The 20,332-nt window shown below is 29.0% G+C and overlaps 1 protein-coding gene across 6 annotated transcripts in view; it reads left to right on the forward strand.

Annotated features, from left to right (window-relative positions):
• The window catches only part of LOC106464969, a 22,777-nt gene extending 2,804 nt beyond the window's left edge, over positions 1–19,973 (forward strand). For 2 of the 6 annotated variants that reach the window (XM_013925144.2, XM_022392778.1), the window contains exons 2-9: positions 1,426–1,542; positions 5,135–5,300; positions 5,738–5,958; positions 9,423–9,533; positions 10,850–10,976; positions 12,556–12,664; positions 16,474–16,592; positions 18,157–19,973. In XM_013925144.2, the coding sequence (XP_013780598.1) occupies positions 1,433–1,542; positions 5,135–5,300; positions 5,738–5,958; positions 9,423–9,533; positions 10,850–10,976; positions 12,556–12,664; positions 16,474–16,592; positions 18,157–18,330 (1,137 nt within the window). In that variant the 5' untranslated portion in view covers positions 1,426–1,432 and the 3' untranslated portion in view covers positions 18,331–19,973. Of the gene's footprint in view, positions 1–1,425; positions 1,543–5,134; positions 5,301–5,737; positions 5,959–9,422; positions 9,534–10,849; positions 10,977–12,555; positions 12,665–16,473; positions 16,610–17,808 lie in introns of all 6 variants that reach the window. The other 4 variants (XR_002611869.1, XM_013925145.2, XM_022392780.1 and 1 more) reach the window with 4 other exon arrangements.
• Positions 19,974–20,332: the final 359 nt, after the last annotated feature.

The following is a 20,332-nucleotide window of genomic DNA, read 5'->3' on the forward strand; positions in this document are numbered from 1 at the left end:
GACAAGGTTTTGTCATCATCAGGTACATTTGCTGTTATGTTGAACTTATATTAAAGTTTTTCTGTCTCTAGGTTGTGATGTAGCACATACTTTTTTATACTCTCACATTTCCACTCTTTTCTGCATATTTTTGGACAAGAACAAATTGTACACATCACCAGACAGAAAAAGAAAAGGACAAAGAGTTATATTCATTTCATAATTTGAATATTTATACAACTTTTCACATTATTTGATAAACTTCAGTATTTACAAAACTCATTTAGAAATTAATTTCATATGATATTGACAACAACAACTCAAGATACATGTGTAAACATTTGTTCCCTGCCTTTAAGATGATTAAAATGAAGAGATTTATCTTTATACTGATGACCTTTTACTTATTCTTATAAAAATGGTTTTGTCATTGTAACTTCTTAATCCATTGTTCAAATTTGGGGGATGACTTAAGGATGATGTTATAACCCTCATATTTCAAGACATCACATAATTATGTAATTGATGATTATACAATAATTAATAATTCATTAAAAACATGGAAGATATGATGAAATTTTCCATAATCTGTATTGTGAGAAATAGCATAAAGATGCTGTGTGCCAAATTTCAAGCACAAATCTTATTCTTGTAGAGAGTTGTCATGTTAAGACCATGAGAATGTTGATTTTGAGAAACATGATGTTAAAGTTTCACAGTTCGTATTAGCTATGTATTTGTTATTTGTAGATAGAATATCACTGTTGCATTATCAGTTTACATGGATTTAAGTGACATTAGTTATGCGGTTTGCCACAGGAAGGCTTCTTGCTTCCTTTCAAGCACTTGAGTCATAACTGTACTTGCTTCACTGTTATTTGCCCCTTTGTCAAGATGGTGGTCACTTTACCAGGCAAAATCACGACTGTGATGTGACGCCGACTTTAGGAAAACGTTTAACTCTTAAATGTTAAACTTTTAATAGTATCAGTAGTATCTAACTTGCTAGCAGTAACTAAAGCTTTCATTTTGAATTTCAATAGCTAGCATATAATAAAACTATTTTAAAATTTGCTAATGATATTATATTCTAGAAAAGTTCAATTTTGTGTAGAATGTTTCTTTAATTCAGATCATGGACAGTATTACTAAGTGGGCAGAAATATGGAATATCATAATGTTTAACTTTAATACTTCTTTTTTATTTTTTGGTAGGAAACTAGTAGTAGTAATGACATGGATACCACACACCATGTTTTCTTCACACTAAGTCAGAAGTCTAATAAATTATAGTTATTTTATAGCTGTAAACTATTACTTTAGCAAAATAACTTCACCTGTGAGTAATTTTAATATATAAGTCTATTATATGAACATATTAATGAATCAAGTTAATGATTATTGTAAAATACAAAACTATATTGATGATTCTGATATTTTTTTCAGTAACATCATGTCGCTAATTACCAATGAACTGCAAGATGTTAAAAGCCACTGTGAAGATCAAATAGAAGGGAGTAAAGTTATTACCTGTGTTCCATCCATGGTCAGAGTGGAGATCAAGTAAAGACATTTTTGTTTTTTTAAACGAGGAATGTGTGTTGAAAAAGTTACTGGAAGCTATATTCCTAGAACATTTTTTAATTTCCTTTAATTTTTTAGAATTATTTTTAGAGTTTTATGCATTAACATTATTTTTATGACAACCTATAGGCTAATTAGCAGTTATTTTTAGTATGTGCCAGCTTGAGAGAAATTTAATGTAGTTTTTTTTTTGTTTTTATGTTTTCATATAGACCAAATCCTTTGCTCTTAGATTGGGGTCTCTAGAATTTTATGAGTCAAGAAAAACTTGCAAAGGTTTAGCAGTTTGTAGTGTTTTGTACTTCAGAAATTTGTAGATAATTTTTTTATGCTCCTTATACCAGACACAAAGAGGAGAGTGCATTAAATGTGACTTATGTTTGGTTACAAAGAAAGTGGCCAGTGGTTAAAATATTCCAGCAAGAAAGTTGATTGATTGAGAATTATTTAAAAGTGTATAGGCATTTTTTTCAGCATAGAAACTTATATATCATGTCTGAATCTTTTCATTGATCGAGTACTTGTATTAGGTAATGGTTTTTTAGAATTATGGATTGTTGTATTGTGTTTTTATCAAAGAGTGAAAAACTGCATTAAAGTCCTAAGCCACCAAGTGGATTTGACATTATTTTAGGAAGAAGCAAGTCAATTTCAAAGTTATTGTTGAGTGCACATATTACAAACTTAAGCCAACAGTGCATCTTAAATGAGGCACCACTGTTGTGTAAGAAAAGTCAACAAAAAATCTATGAGATCTTTGTAGACTTTCAAGGCATTGTCCCTCCAACTGGATGCATTTGAGTGGATTGCTAAGTTTGTTCTAACCAATGTGGTATTAATGGTCTTATTTTCATTCACTTTATTTTGGTTATTTTAGTGTACTTTTTGAATTACTTTTGATTTTATATGATAAACCTCTTCTGAAGGTTTCAATTTGTGCATTTAGTGAAAAATGGATTTTTTTGTCCAAAAAATTTCTTGTCACCCATTCCTTTAAAGCTAATCTGGATATTTTATTCTTTGGGAATGAATTTCTAATGCTGATTAAATACTACCATGCACTTGCCATTATGCTTGTTTTTGAAATATACAGTAATTCCACACTGTTCTTCTGTGAATCAAATAAATTAATAATTAAAAAAGAAAACATATTTACTGTCATTGATAAGGGTAATAATGTTTTTATTTAAAACATATCACAATTGCAGTTAGAAATAGTAAACCAATTTATTTACATACATTCTTTGAATAGGATTAAACACACAAATAATACTCAATAAGGATTTGAGACATCAGAATATTATGCAGTTGTCTACCATACTTACTAAACAGTAAACTTATGAGAACTTATCTGACTTGATGATGATTTTATTTTATTTGGTGAATATAATAAAACAAATGCTTTATGTTTACAAACATGGCAACTCAATAAAACCGTATTATATCTATTAAAAAGTAAAAATTATTTGTACTTGGTGATGACAAAACCTCCAAACATTGTACATCTGTTACCGTGTTAAACTTGTAATAGTTTTCTTTGCTACTCGTTCAACTCATTTTTGAACTGCATAAGCTTTCCTTATCTGAAGTTATCTGATATCTTCTCATTGAAAAAAATAAAAAAATTTGCTTTCGAATAGCTGTAATTTAACACACACATACACAACAATACACAAACAAAAGGGATCTTTACAGAAACTATAAAAATTGAACCTGTTATATACTGTCATATGATAGCCTAACTATGTTCTATCCAAACATGCTTTCTAAGCTGTGTTTCATTAGTAAATGATTAATTCACTTGATGTGATGCCATGACAAGGTTTCATCTAAGTTATGTACTAAAATTAAGGGAAATGCTTGGAAATCAAGAAATGGATAATGTATTTTTAAGGTGTGACAAGTTCTTAGGAAAAATATGTTTATTCTTTGTAATGGGCAGAAAAAGTCTAAAAAATGACCAGTGCTGTGATGAAATGAAAATATGAACATTTTATCCTTCTTGAACTACACTAAATAAATGTCAAACAATGACAAAATATCTATTCTAAAATAGATATTTGAAAGCTAGATTAATTATTTTTTGGACAATAAATGTAGTGAATAAAAGAAAAAGGATTATTAAACCATGCATCTGAGTACAAATGGCCCTAGTGCCTAATGTAAGTGCTAAATATCTTATTTTTTATCTCTATTTTTATTTATTGTTATACTTGTTGTTTAGCAAAAGTAACTAAAATGTAAAAGTTAGAAACTTGTTAGGTTAGATAAGAAAACTTAAACAGTTCTCCAGAAAATTTTTGCAATGATCAGTAAGGTGCTGATCAGATTTTGCCAAAAATGGTCAGTAATTGAGTGTCATGGACAAATGTCTATATGCTGGTTTAAGTTGCAATTGGATCATTTATAAGAGTTTAAATGTGTCAGTATTATCTTACTCTATATTTGGCATCAAGAAAGTAATACAAAAACACATACACATTTATTTTTTTATTTATCTTAATTCTCTGTTTGTATGGTTGTGAAAGCCTTGCCCTTTTTTGTTCTTAGCACTGTCCCACATTTTAATTGCAGGACTGAGATCATACAATGAAATTTTTGGGCCTAACATTACAATTCTCATTAAACAGTATCTTTTTCAACCTTCATAGAGCACCTGAATTTTGTCTTGAGCCTGTTTTGTACAGAAAAGGTTCTATCACAATGTTTGTTACACAAAGCCATAAAGCTATTTGACACAATTTTGACATGTAAGGAAAATGATCACCATGCAGTTCAATAACACTTTTACATAAATGTTCAGTTTTTGAGTTTTACATGTGCCTTATAATATGCTTTTCAACCTAAGCCATTCATTTTGTACCAAATAGTTTTTCTTAAGCACAGTCAACTCTTCTTTTCATTGTTTTGCTCAGCATCATTTGAGATTTTGGTGAGTTTATTGGTTCCTAAAAATTCTGTAAGATCAGCAATAGCCCCATCTGCAGGACCTTCATCAAAGTACAAGGCTTAAGTATGTGTTGTTTGTGTAGAGAAATCTACAATTAAAATATACAGTGTTACCAAAAATTTTTATGTTTATTTAGGATATTTTAAAGATTATGTAAAATATGAGAACTTTAAAATGAAAAATATAGAAAGTGAAAAAAAGATTAAATACTAACTTATAGCTGCTCTGGTGTTTTACATTCTCCTCTAATTTATTTTCTGTTTAATATTCAATGAAAATCTTATTCAGGGTTATGTGCAGTTTCATATGTTATGTCAATGTAAAACCTGTCTTATTGTATATGGTCATAAGTATGAATTGCAAAAGCTAGCTAAGCATGCTACCCGTAGTGAACAGGTGTTGAAAAAAGTGTAATTCAGTCTCCCTTTATTAGAGATACTTGCTGGTAAAATACATGTATTGAAAGTGAGTTGATTGGTAACCATATTCATTTATTCCTTTTAATTTTTTGCTTAATACATGAGAAATTAGACTATTTTTAATGATGTTTTAGGAATACTGTTCAAAAGCTGTCATCTTAGTTTGAAACTTTGAAATAATTTTAGTATTTTATTTCTTCAGGCGGACAAAATTCAAGCAGTTAACAGCATGCATTCAGTTCCCAGACAACTACCCTGAACAGCCTCTGATTATAGAATTCAAGAGTAAAACACTTGCAGCCAGGTTATTAGATGGTCTATGTAAAGTATGTGAAAAGGAGTGTAAAAAGTACCTTGGAAAACCCCAGGTGAGTGTTGCATGCTCCCCAGTGTCACCTGTGGTCTATAGATTAGAAAATAAAAAAGTTGATTGTATTCTCTGTAAATGTTAGAGGGTGATATTGAATTTCTTAGGACTATAATAAGGACAAATCTTTGAACCTAGATCAAATGTTACAGCTAAGAAAGACCTCAAACAATGTTTAAGTTTGAATCCACTTAATGATTATTTTGTAGGTTGATGAATATTTTTATGGGTGTCATCAAGGCTAACAATATAATTTTGTATTCTAGATTGTCCATTACAGTTAGTAGTTTTTTCTTTATCTATATTGTAAAGTACAGTGTTTTTAGACAGTTTGAAATTACTATAAGAAATGCTATATGCTCACTGAAAATATAAGAACTTAAAACCCGTTAACTATATATGGATGTATATGATGTTGTTGTTTTTCGTTGCTTATAGATTCTTAGGCTTTTAAAATTTGTCAGCAGCTTCATAGATGAAAACCCTCTGTGCGTTTGCAGTGAAGAAATTGCTTCTATCAAGAAAGAGTTAATAAGTGAAAATGATGATCTGAAATTAAAACAAAAAACATCTTCTCTTTATCTTCAAATAACCCAGGAGGCTTACAGAATAGTTGTGAAAATTACTGTTCCTCACCACTATCCTGAAGAACAGATACGGTAATTATATCATAGCCAAAACCTAAAAAAAAATTAAAAAATACTTTGTTAAAGTTAGCCAAAATATTAATTATTTATGGTATAAAATAAATATATCATTTGATTCAGTTCTGATTGGAGTGATTTTGTTTTCAAGTAAAATGTGATATTTAAAGGTGGCAACATTCAAGATATAATTAGGGGTGTGAAGTAATAACTAAGAAAGATGTAATTAAATACTTGTATATTAATTTTACTTGTTTGTTTATGATCATTAGTAGTAATTGTTTTTTTTCCATCTGCCAAAAATTTGCTCTTAAGGAGTGTTTCAGCTACAAATGTTTTCTGGATAAGTAAAAACTACCTGTTGATTTCTGTGATACATAATTACACATATTATACAGTTTAAAAAACTCTTAGTAAACAAATGTTACCAGAATTATCAATATTTTTATATTTTTCAAACAGTTTTTGGTATTTATTTTACCAAAAAAAAGAAGACAAATGAAGACAAGATTATTTGATACTTTTTTTAGCTTGAATTAGATATTGCAAATTCAATACAAAAGTATGGGACAAAAGAGAATGGTGCAGTAAGCTAGGAGATTAAGACAATTTTATTAAAAAATAAATTAAAGGTTAAAGTTGTTGTAATGAAAAATAAAATATACAGTCAGTTTTTCATGAATTTCTTGAGGCTTGAAATCAATTTTTTGACAGCATCATCAGAAAAATAAAGATTTATGATTTGTTAGTATTTCAAAGTTCCATGATTATTAGCCTCTTAAGTTTCATTTTATAATGCTTACATCTTAAATAGAATAAAGAGGTTTTTATAAGACATTATTTTTCATTAGAATAATGGGAAAAACTGTGTCATACATGTATAACAAATTCATTATCTTTAGCACTATTCTGTGGCTACATTGTAGAGAGTGCAGTTAACTCCTGAGAATCGGAGTAAAAAATAAACTGTAAAGGAACTGGAAATAATTTCAACTACCAGAACAAAAGTACTGTGTAGAAAATGTTTTAAACCCTCTTCATCTAAAAATATTGTACAATAAGTTGGAAACCACTAGAAAAATAAAGCACTGAGTAAGGATTTTAACCATCTTTACTAAAAGATGTTTTACTGACATGATTTGTTTTCTGACAAAAACATTCAAACTACAAAAATAAAAGTACTCTAGAATGATATATAGACTACAAAACACAAGGGAGTTCTGTGTGAAAAAGACTATAAAAACTAGAACAAAGAAAGTAAAGAGAAGTATACCTTAACAAAAGAAATATTTAAGGTAGCAAGAGGTATAAGTTATTAGATTAAATGTAATATAAAGAGAATTAAATTATAAGAACAAAAGTAGGAAAGAAGCTATGGGGTTAAATCTCTAAAGTGAACTGAAATACCAGAAAAAAATTATACTGTAGTAAAAAATGTGAACTAAAAGGACATTTATAGTCTAATGAAAATTACTTTGACAAATGTGAGAACTGGAAACTATCAGAATATACTGATGTGAAAATTGTAAGCTAGCATAATAATTATGATTTAGTAGAAACTTGTAAGTTGCCCGAATAAGTTTACGGAACTGAAAATTTCAAAATAAAGTATACTGTAGTGGGAACTATAAATCAATGTAATATACCTTAATCAAAACTATTGAACTGTTAGAAAAAAAAGTATACCATAGTAAAAATTTTAAAATACCAGAATAACATATGCTGTAAATTGCCACATAAAATATACTCGAGTGGGAATTCTAAACCCTCAAAGTAAAGTATACTGTGGTGGGAACTGTAAATTGTCAGGTAAAGTTTATTCTAGTTGGAACTGTAAATCTCCAAAGTATATACTACTGTGGTGAGCCTGTGCAGTATCAAACATTTACCTAACTGTTACTTAATGTGAACCATTGCTGAAACTAGTTGTATCGTATATATATATGTTCTACCAACTTGCAGTGCTCACTATCAGTAAACTTTATTCTGGTGGTTTACAGTTTACAATTACTAGATGATATAAAAGACAATATTGATACTCCTTTATAAACAAGTAAAAATAAATTAAACATTAAAAAAAGAACCAAAAATAGATATTTAATTACTTACATATACAGTTGTTGCATTTATGAACAGTACTATCTCAACTCTGTTCTACTTTTGTTTGAAACAGTGGCAATAATTGTTGTTTAATAATTGTCTTATGCATTATTGAACATTAAGAATAGTTTTGTTAACAGTGAAATAAATGTTCACTTAACTGTTATGTGTTGTGAGCTTAAAGTTTGAACTAGTTGTGTGCTTTATTGATGTGTGAGTTGTTTGTTATTTTTATGGTAATAAGGTATTTCTACATATTGTATGAAATATCTGTCAGTACTGTCAATGGAGCACTAAGTTGTTTGAATAAGGAACTGTCAGAATGGGAAGAATTGTAAACTAACAAATTTGCACTGTTGTAGTAACTGTAAGTTGCCAAAACAGATGTTTCAGTGAGAACTGTAAGTTGCTAAAACAAATGTTTCAGCGACAACTGTAAGTTGCCAGAACAAATGTTTTAGGGAGAACTGTAAGTTGCCACATCAGATGTTTTATTGAGAACTATAAGTTGCCAAAACAGATGTTTTATTGAGAACTATAAGTTGCCAAAACAGATGTTTTAGTGAGAACTGTAAGTTGCCAAAACAAATGTTTCAGTGAGAACTGTAAGTTGTCAAAACAAATGTTTTAGTGAGAACTGTAAGTTGCCAAAACAAATGTTTCAGTGAGAACTATAAGTTGCCAAAACAAATGTTTCAGTGAGAACTGTAAGTTGCCAAAACAAATGTTTTAGTGAGAACTGTAAGTTGCCAAAACAAATGTTTTAGTGAGAACTATAAGTTGCCAAAACAAATGTTTTAGTGAGAACTGTAAACTGCAAGATTAGGAATTATTACAAGTTTTCAGTATATGTATGTATGATGTAGGGTCTTTGTAATCAGAGTTCTGGAGGTAAAATAATTTCTGAAAATATGTTTAATCCTATTTAGAAGTATTTTGACTTATAACTCTTGTTACACTTTTGTTCTTTTTAATTACTATTTAGGTACATTGTAGAAGAAAAAATGATAAACAAGACACATTTTAATTAAGTTTTGATGTTGTTGCTAATTTTGAGCCAGATAATAAGTACCTGCACTTAGTGCATGTTTAATTATCTTAATAAATAACCAAACATTATATCTCATGAATCATTTCAAAATTTCAATGAAAAATGTTTCAAAAATTTGCTGTGATCTGACTTAGCTAAAATAAATAGTGTTTAAAAATTGTCAGTGAAACTTTAGAGGTATCAGTATGGCTGTGTGTACTTTTTTGAAATTTTTTGTACATATGTTAAAGCAAAAGATTTTGTTTTTACTTCTTTTTACTAACATTTTATTTTATGCCCTATCATACGTGATAAAGTCTTTAGAAAATCATTATATTTCTTACTACAGGGTTGAATTAAAAGAATCCAACTTTCCAGACCTTTTTACCAAATTTTTTTGTGGACAGTCTTTAGAAATTTCCAGACAGTGCATTCAACCACCACTAAAAAGAAAACCCAAGTAAGTTTTGCTTCGAATGATGATGTTTTCAAGTTCTAAACATATTGTGTTTTAGTAAAGAAAAGAAAAGTTCTGACAGAAGTTTTTGATTCATTACTGTTGGTTTGAATGTTGTGATGGAGTGTTTTGGTAGTACTTTGCACTATAGCAGAGATACTCCAAAGCTTTTGTAGATTGTTAGTGGCTACAGTCTGTTTTGACCCCATTTGGACCTGTAATGCCAATGCTCTATTAGTCACTAGTATTTTATTAGTACTTTAAGTAGAGTTTAATGTTGATTAAATCATGAACTCAGGCTTGTAATTAAAAAACAACAACAATAAAGTTGTTGTTGGAGAATATTAGTACAGTTCATGTTTATATATTTACTTTTTTTAGATTTTCATTAAAAATAGCACTTAAGACTAACTTTCTAGCTAAGTCTGTGAACTAGTATGTTTCAATTTATAGCATAACTATTTTATTCAGGAAAAATATTGTTGAAAATGGTTAAATATAACCATTTCAAATTTTTTGATAATATAATAACCAAACATAATAGATTGTTGATATGTAATAAACCTCACATCTAGTAATATGTGGACAGTTGTAATGAGATTGAAATGTTTAGTATATCTAGCTTAATACATGTATCATTTTCTAATCTGCTTCTGTATTACTTTTGTGGAAGTTTGTTGATTTCATTTTGAAGCATTATAAATGAGATACTGCATAAATGGCAGTGTGAGGATATGAATTTCATTTAATATTGAACACAATTAAAAATATGTTTTTCTGAGGTGTGTTCATCATGTATCACCTTAAATTACATACATAGTGAAAACTGTATTTATGAAAGAATAGTTGATTTTGAAGAATTATATGAATCGGTTATGATACCCGAGTTGCTTTAACTAATTTTGTGCTATTATTTCCCTTCAGTGATTTCTGCACAGCTTCATAAGTATTGTTTGAACCAGAAAAACCTTATTATCTCAATAATTAGATACATGATTTTTCAATACATTAGCGAAGGCACTAATGAAAGCCATTTCATGATAGTGTACTTTCATGTAGCTCTTACTACTGAACATCAAATGCTTCTGTTTTACTTGCACATGCATTTGGAAAATGTTCTTGTTTAAAAGTAATTAGTAATAAAATTTGTTTATTATTTTTAATTTATTAATGAAATGGAACTGGCTCAAAGTGTTTTGTAATATATTACAAATAATGCCTTATTTATCACAGATTTGAGCTTGTATTGTTTCAAAAGTGGCTCTTATTGTATTTGTATATAATTGTTACTTTTAGTTTATATGTTTTTTCCATCATAGGGATCCTCCATTCGAACCTAAGCCAGCTCTCTGGCCTATAATACGTTTTCTCATTAAGGAAGTTAAGAGATTCCCCCACGAAAAATGTCCTGTGTGTAAGGAAAGATGCCTACCCTCAGACCCCAAGGTACATATATATATAAATAGATACTCATACACTTGTCATACAAAAAGGACAAGAAGCTAATTAACAGGAAAAGTGTGTTAGAATGTCTCATACAAAGTACAAAGCTTAATCATACTTATCGTTAAAATATACCAGGATATATTATATATATATATATACATATAATGAGTAGTTCAGATTGTGTTGGTTAATAGCATTCCAAGGCATTATCTTCGTGCTTTCTTTATAGTTCGATCTTGCTCTTTGTGTATTGTATATTTAAAGTTTCTTTTGCAACATATTAAAATTCTGCTCCTTTTGTGGTACCAAAGACTATCTGTTCAAGATTGTAGTTATTCACATTTTATTACAATTCCATTCAAGCTATACTTTTATTATTTTTTCATTATGCACAACTGTAGTTTTATGTCATTATAGAAAAGAGTGATTCACCTTTTTATAGATTTCACACTTTCTAGAAATGAAGATATTTTTAAAATGGTGTTCACTTTTCATTCTTGCTTGTTATGTTTAATTTGATGAAAATTGTACAAAGAGAACTTTTATGTTTTACAATACAAGTTTTCATTGATAATGATTTGTAGCATAAAAGTAGGTTTTGTGAGATGGTTTTCGTTTATAGTTGCAGTTGGCAATGGCATTTAATGATGTGTATGGTTTAGCTCTTTATTCAGTTACATTGTATGATGTGTATGGTTTAGCTCTTTATTCAGTTACATTCTATGATGTGTATGGTTTAGCTCTTTATTCAGTTACATTCTATGATGTGTATGGTTTAGCTCTTTATTCAGTTACATTCTACTAATCAGATATTTTCACATGTGAATTGGAATAATTGAAACTAATAATAATTAGAAACACGAATGTTGATTAGTTGATTGTTTTTGTGTGACTTGGCACTAATCAAGCTTTAACCTTGATTTAATCAAAAATAATAATGAGAAATCATAGTGGCAGTATTTCAATTACTTGGTTAGGGGGGATGTTAAAAACAGTAATAGTCAGAAACATCAGTTTCAGTTAATTTATTATTTTATGTGACAGTGATAAGTACTCATAGGTAACTGATTATTTAATCTACAAACTGTAGTATTATTAAACATACATGTGATGTGAGTATTGAAATTTATTTCCAAAGGTTAAGTTAATTATTTGACTCGAATGAAACACTGAAAGTTATGTTAATCTAAAGTTTTATTCATCCGATTTTCAAATATGTATATGGTTATAACACAGATGATGATAGTATGGCTCCATACACACACACATACACACTCATAATTTTTATTTAGGTAAAGAAGAAATATTTGTTAATAGTCATCTAGATATAATATTTTTATGCATAATAACTATATTTTTCATGCATAAACATTAAGGAATTTGTAATTTTGATTTGTATGTATATGACTTGTGTAGTAACAGATTTATCAGTTAATTAAATTGATTTTATTTCTGTTATTTTAACATTGGTTTCTCTGAGATCAGTAAAAATTTATAGTTAAAACTTTGTGTATTTTTCTTCACTGAAAAAGTTGTGTTGAATATCATTTATGTGATGGGCATTTTAAATTGTTTACAGGAGGTAACTGAAGATCCCAATAACCCAAAATTTGTTGAGCGGGTATACTGTGGTCACATCTATCATTATGACTGTCTTCTCTCATACTTAAAAACCCCACCTTTTCAAGGTAAATATGCAGGAATGTCTTTGTAATTTTACAGTACTCTTACTCATTCTTCTCCATTTACTAAATGGGTGCATAAAAACTATGAACCTATGGTATAATTGAGATGACTTTCATACTGAAAACCATAACTTGTTTGCAGATGTTGAAGCATAAAAATGTAAAATTTTGAATACCTTTTATGAGTTGAATATCATACAGTTACAGTAAGTTAATTATTAGGTATAAGTTCTGCCATTTTATGACATCATTTTATTTTACTTAGGCCTTCTAATGCAACCTACATAACAAAAGCTTAAATCCAATTTAACCTGTATGGAAAATAGATACCAATTTATGCATACCTTATTGTACATATCCTCATATTTTGTTGTATTATGTTTAACTGAAATAACAATATTTATGTCATTATCATAAGGAAAGAACTTAGACTTTCTGCGGTGCTACTATAGTATGAGGTCCACACAGATACTATCATAATCATCATCACCGTTTTAACTCTTATTTATTTTAAATTGGTGCCATTTATTATAGATAATGCTTTTAAACTAATAAAGTACAAAATACCAATACACAACATTTTTGGAGCAAATATAATCAGAATGAAATAAATTCCAACAATCAAACTAGCACAATTATAACCTAAGTTTAAGGTACTCTTTTTGGAACACACAACTTATTAAATTATCATTATTTGCTGAATCAAAACGTGGATAGATCTAAATTATTTAGCAAGAAATTATGTTTTAGTGAATCATTAAACTGGTGATGATTATAATATCTGTGTAGACTGCACGCTATAGTGTAAATATCATTGTAAACCACATATTATAGTAGCACCCTTTCTGCTGTCTTATGCAAATAATAAAAAAAAAGCATAGCAAATTGCTTTGATGCATATATTTAGTACTTGTATTTCAGTCAATGAATAAAGCATTTGGAAACAAATGTATTTGCTACAGTCACAATGAATTACATGTCTGCAAAAATGGCTGATAATCACAGTTAGCTAAGTATTGTTAAATAGCGATCAAAACAGCATGTCTTCAAAGTTCATATTTTACAATACTATGTTATGCTTAGTGCAATATGCAAACTGATTAATACAAATAAATATACAGTATCAAAAATATTTAGCTAATTTTTTTTACCAGTATTTTAAAACTAATATCTGCTAATAATGAACAGGCAAAGCTAAGATAAAAAATTATTTTCTTCTAATTGTCTAGTTAGATAAATAAGGTTTGAAACTACATGCCTGAAAAATACTTTTACTTGTGTTGGGCATTTAGATAACCACTAACCCTACACACATGGACTTGGTCAATTGGACCTTACCTGTACTGGACAATTAAAAATTACTATAATTCCAAATTTTATTTCATGTATTTCACAAGATTTGGCAGTCTTTCAAAAGTTAAAAGTATGTTGTAAAGAAGAAAATCATATTTTTTAATAAAGTGCTTGTACTAAAGATTTGTCTGAGAATTTATTGAGTCAACAATATGCATGAAAAGTGAATTTCGTGATATGAATAAAAATATTTATTTTCATTTGAAAGTTTTAATAATTCACTTTTTTTTACACCTACAGCATACTTGATTCATAGGTCCTTAAAGACACTGTCTAAGTATAACGAAAAGAATGGATGAAAAACTTACTGATTAACATATTTTTTCCTTTTAAGTATTGCCCTTGAAGTTATAAATAACTTATATTTACAGTTTAGACCCCATGTTTAATAAAAGAATATTTTTCTGTTTTGTTTAAAGTTTTAATAACTCGCTTTTTTACACCTACAGCATACTTGATTCATAGGTCCTTAAAGACACTGTCTAAGTATAACAAAAATAATGGTTGAAAAACTTACTGATTAACATATTTTTTCCTTTTAAGTATTGCCCTTGAAGTTATAAATAACTTATATTTACAGTTTAAACCCATATTTTTTTATTAAACATGTTTTCTGTTTTGTTTCTATTTTGCTATATGGAACAGTAATTCTCTCAGACAATAAATATTGTCATGAGCTATTATGCTATTTCTGCCAAACTTGAAAAATAAAAGGGAAGAAGTAAAAAATCTAAGATGGGCATTTTGGCATGCTGGTGCATCAAATGATATAAAATGTTGAAGGTTGAGATGTTAAATAACTCATGTTATTTGCAATCAAATAACTTTTTTTAAGGGTGGATTCTGGTGGGTAAGTGATTTTTATACTTTCAAGAAAACCTAGAAAATTTGGTAAAGGAATATCACTAACATATCTACAAGCACAACTACTGCATAAAACCTTTGTTTTAGTCTACTCTGGTAAGTTTCTTTTGAATGAAAATTCAGATTTAAAGAAATAAAAATTAGTAACTTCTGGGCTAAATTTTTAATCCGTGAATATTCCCTCTATTTAACAAAAGGATGTTGGATGATTGTACAAAACTGTTGTGAAGTGAAAAAAAAAACAGCTTGTAAGGTTGTAAGATAATATGAACCTGTATTTGTATGGTGATTTATGTAATTTTAGGGATCCCATTCTTTTTTACATGTTATATATGAAACTTTTTAAAGAAATTTATTTACTAATTACTTGTGTTGTGCAATATCAGTTAAATTTGAGACATTTGGCCATTAGGAGCCATAAATTGTCATTACATAGATCATTAAGGCTACCAGTGACTACATGGTCAACAAAAGAATGAATTCAATGCAGTGCTTTCCATTTACAGCCAGACTAATATAAACCAGTTTTTATAATTTATTATAGAATTTTAACATAGTGTTATTAAGATTAAAGACTTAAGTTTTAATTTAGGAAGATTTTATTTTGATCATTGACTATGTTGTATGTTTGTAAGGTATTGGTAACTTTTTAAGGTCCTACATGTTTCATTGTGTGAAGATTATGGGCAGTGTGTGGAAGGTTTTGTGCTTTAATATTGAAAAGATTTATTGTGTATCACAGTGTATTTTGTTTTAATATAGGATCAGGTAAATTGAAACACTTGAATTTCAGTGAAGGGAAATTTGGTAAACTATACCTGTTTTATGTTTTAATATTTTAAAAATCTTGCTGAGCTGAAAAATGTTTAATTTTTGAAAGGCTGGATAAGCAGTTGTTTTATATTTTAATCTAAAAGGGTTTGGCAAACTAGAATATGTTTTATATTTAAATGTTAGAAAGAAAAACTTTTACATTTCATTGGTAAGCTCAGTGGATGTTTAGTGTTTTAATGAAAGAAGGATTTAGTATCAAATCCAAGAAGCATAATGTTTAATGATCTTTAGGTTTTAGTGTTAAATCCAATAAGCATATTTAATATTTTAATGAGAAAGGTTTTAGTGTCAGAGCCATAAGATATGTTTAATGTTTTAATGATCTTTAGGTTTTAGTAGTTAAATCCAATAAGCATATTTAATATTTTAATGAGAAAGGTTTTAGTGTCAGAGCCATAAGATATGTTTAATGTTTTAATGGAGAAACGTTTTAGTGTCAGAGCTAAGAATCCTTATATCTAATGTTTTAACGAAGGAAGGTTTTGATTTGAAAGCCAAGAAGAATGATGTTTATGTTTTAATGAAGGAAAGTTCTAGTGTTACAACCAAGAAGCATGTTGTTTAATTCTACAAGATCCTGTGAAATTGTTTATTTTGTTAACTGAATTTCTTGAGAAATGTATTTCAATTTTGTAGCATTTTTATTTTTATGTGACAAAGAATTTGAAAATATAAGTACATCTAGTTTCCTCATTAAGTAATATTTACTTTATGATTTGATTTTATTGTAATAAAATTTTCATTCACTTCTTGGCCTGTAGGTGGCAAGAAGTGCCCTAACTGTGGAAACAGAATCTATCACGACAGATGGAAGTTGACTCCCAATATGGCTGAGGCTCGATGGGCACATCAAGAAGCCAGGCATCGGGAGCTGGAAGAGGTTGAAGATTTTTTACAGTAAAGCTTATTCTATACTATACTATACTGCCCTGCAAAATATTATAAGTTCACATGTCTCATTCTAGAAGACCGAAGGATGCAATTTAACTTTGTGAAATAACCTGTCACACTGCTAAATGTTTGTATGTTACAATAATTTATTAGATAAATTTTATGTACAGGAGAAAGAAAAGCTGTACATAAAATTGTAATATCAATATACAATTTTCTGGCAGGAAACAATTCTTCAAACAGTATATTACTATTTATAAACTGGATAATCTATTACATAAACACTTTTTACCAAACAAGACAGCTATTTTGTTCACATAATGGTTTACTTCAAAAAATTGAAAGTTTATTTTGTTTTGTATCCACTGAAATGGGCATGGTAACCATATTTTGTTATTATACTAAGAACATTGTAAAATAAAAGTATTAATAAAAACTTTCAACTAAATAAACAGTTAAAAACCTGTCTATGCTTATTTAAAAACAATCTTGATCCTATAGAAAATATTTTCTTGTGTATTGGAATAATAGAATAAGAATTTCTTGCAGGTTTATAAAAACTGAGCTTACAGAAAGGTTTAAAAAATGTGCTCTTAAAATGAATGTTATGTTTGTGTTATTGTTAATGTAGCTGTTGTTTATCTCGGAGAAGGTACATTAGTTTGACCTAAAAATATTTGTTTTTAAAACTTTGAGTAGGTTTTCTTAACCCATTCAAATGTACAACTCTGTCCTGTGTTTAGCCATTACATTACAGAGAACAGTTGTCCACTTTTGTGTGTGTGTATGTATGTATGTATGTATTCATTTGAGAGATATTTGCTACTATTATGGCACTAATTATTATTAGTGTCAGTTGGTGATGGAGGTAAGAACAGTTGAGGGTAGTCTAACCTAATTGAATGAGTTTTTTTTTTGTATTTCATTTCCTTGTTATGGAAGGGTATTTAGTTCTCAAATAGTATACGTATATAATCTTAATATACAAATAAGCTAAGTAGTTACAGCTTAGATGCCCTTAAGATAGTGAAGGATCAATCTCTTAAACATTGAGCAATGATAGTTTATATTTTGTTCAAATGTCATAGTGAGAGATGGCCCTTGTCATTCTCTTGGCAATTTACAGATGTCCTTTTGTGTGATAACTATTTTTAACTTAACATATGATTTCAAGTTTTTGTGATAATCCGATTTTCACTTTTCAGTTTCCTGACGTGTAAAGTGTAACCTTTGTATATTCCAAAGTCAACTGTTTCTAGTCTCCTCAACAAGTGTGATTACCTTTCACTGCTTGGAAGTTTCCTCTGTACTGTATGAAGTTTGATTGTATGTCAACGCTTAGCAATTTCCTATTTTTCTTTATAAATGTGATCTTTCTTTGGCTCTACAGTTATGTGACTTCTTTTTTGAAGTTTGATCTTATCTCCAGCTGAATTTTTGTCCTCTTTGTAATGTATGTCCTTCTTATCTTAATTTTTTAAAATTTGTCTCCCATGTGAAGTATGACCTTTTTATCTCCACTGATCAGTTTTTTTTGTCTCCCTTTTATAAAGTATGACCCTCAAATTGCCATGTGGATGTTTCCTGTCTTACTTGTGAAATGGCACTGTATATCAACCTGTAGTTCCTGTTTCTCATGTGATGTCACCTTGGTATTATTAGTATCCTTGACTTACAGTTTATTTGTGACAGTGAATAAGTATTTAGACAATATAAAAAACTGCTAGTAAAGGATACTCACTGATGTTTTCATTTCTTATACTTTTATTTCTAGCTGTTGACCAACCATTAAGTAATACCCCTTTTTTATTTCTCTTTGATAAGGTTAAAGCTCACAGCCAGTTAACATTGAGATTGTCTATATGAAAAGTACATTTAAGCAGTTTCATTTTTAAAAGTAGAATTTTTTTAACCCATTTTTTATTATTGAACAAATAATTTAAGGTAATAATTAATAAGATTTATCTTAAATTAGTTCTTGTAAAGGAAAAGTGTGTATATGTGTCAAATTTTTTCAGTGTTGAGCTTTTATGAGTTTCACAATAATGTGATGAAGACTAAATATTTCCAAATATTTTTAGGCTTCCTGTAGTTACTGATTTCAGAACAGTTATTGATAGGTACCATTTTTGAGTACAAATCAAAACCAGTATCCAAGTTTCTTTTCGTTCAGTTGGAAACTGTTGAGAAGTAGAACTTTTATCAATATCAAGCTTTGTTGATTCCACAAATGGAAAAGGGAGTTTGGTATGAACCCCTATCTACGTAAGCAGTTATGAAAGAAAGAGGTGATCACATAGGTATGGTTCATTTTTAACATTTGGTTACAACCATGAAGGTTAAAGAAACTGCAATATTAAGTATTTGGCAGCTCATGTCAATGTTGTTTAAAGGGTATAAAAATTGTATTTGTTGTATCACAACTATACAGCTAACCACAAGTAGAATGAGTAAAAGAAATAAAAGATTTTGTTGTATAATCTGATGCTACCTTGCCAACAATTCATAATCTTTAGGTAAAGCAATTTTTTACATAGTCTAGCTTATTTTGTTTCATTTCTCATGCTTTAGTGTATGCTTGATTACCAAAGTACAAACATTTTTAAATAATTGATTTTCATACATATATTTGGAACTGGTGCACCGTTTAAATATTTGCATCTTAATCCTAAATGCTCTTGAATGAGTATTACCATTTTACACTTTGAGAAATGCTACATTTGATGCATACTATATGTATTTTTACACACAAATAGCTACGTAGATGGGTATATACCCACATATACAACATTGGACAGAAGACAAAGTTGAGCAAGAAAAAACACGTTTTTGTCATGAAATCTTACAGGAATGTGAACCACCATTAATAAAACATTACCATTCACTCTATGTTATGCCTACATAGTTTTATTTTTATAATAAAAACAATATAATTATAACCAACTATTGTGCAGATGAAGATATATGGGAGGAAAGGAAAACAAAAGGGACAGATAGGGATGGGAATGAAAAACATAAGGAGGTTATAAGTAATTATTTAGTATAGCACATGAATAGGATAGCCTGTGGTGTAAATACAGAGAAAGGAATTAGATTATGCTGACAGAGCAAGCAATATAGTAAAGGTCACTAACAGTGATGTAGTCTTTGTGGTGCCTCTAGGGTCTAATGATGTAGGGAAGGGTAAGTTAGAGGAGCTTATTGTTAAGTACAAGGCATATAAAGAAAAGAGCCATAGTAACTTAATTTTGTCAGGGATACTGCCAACACTTAAGTGTACAGACTAGATTCTAAGTAGGTTATTAGGGTTGAATGTTAGGCTTACTTTATTATGTAAGGATGAGCAGATTGGACTTTGGACTTGTGGGATCAGTTCAATAGAAAAATGGAAATTTTTGGTAGGGGCTGGCTTGTTTACAAGGGCTATTAACTCAATTGCAAGGGTGGCTTTAAACTAGGACTAGACAGTGGTGACGACAACAATAAACTAAGTGAATAAAAAAATAAGAGATACAGAAAGTTGTAGTGTAGGAACAAAGTACATAAATAGTTTTAAGGGTAGAATAAAGTGTTATTATTGTATTGCTAGAAATATAAGAAATGTATGACTTTAGAACACTACTGGAAAGAGAATTTGGATATAATTGGAATAACTGAAACTTTGTTAAATGTAGACAATTTTGATGACAGACATTTCAATTTATTTAGTAGGGATATATTACTTAAAAT

The sequence above is a fragment of the Limulus polyphemus genome, unplaced genomic scaffold (assembly GCF_000517525.1).
Source record: "Limulus polyphemus unplaced genomic scaffold, Limulus_polyphemus-2.1.2 Scaffold1797, whole genome shotgun sequence".
Lineage (NCBI taxonomy): Eukaryota > Metazoa > Arthropoda > Merostomata > Xiphosura > Limulidae > Limulus > Limulus polyphemus.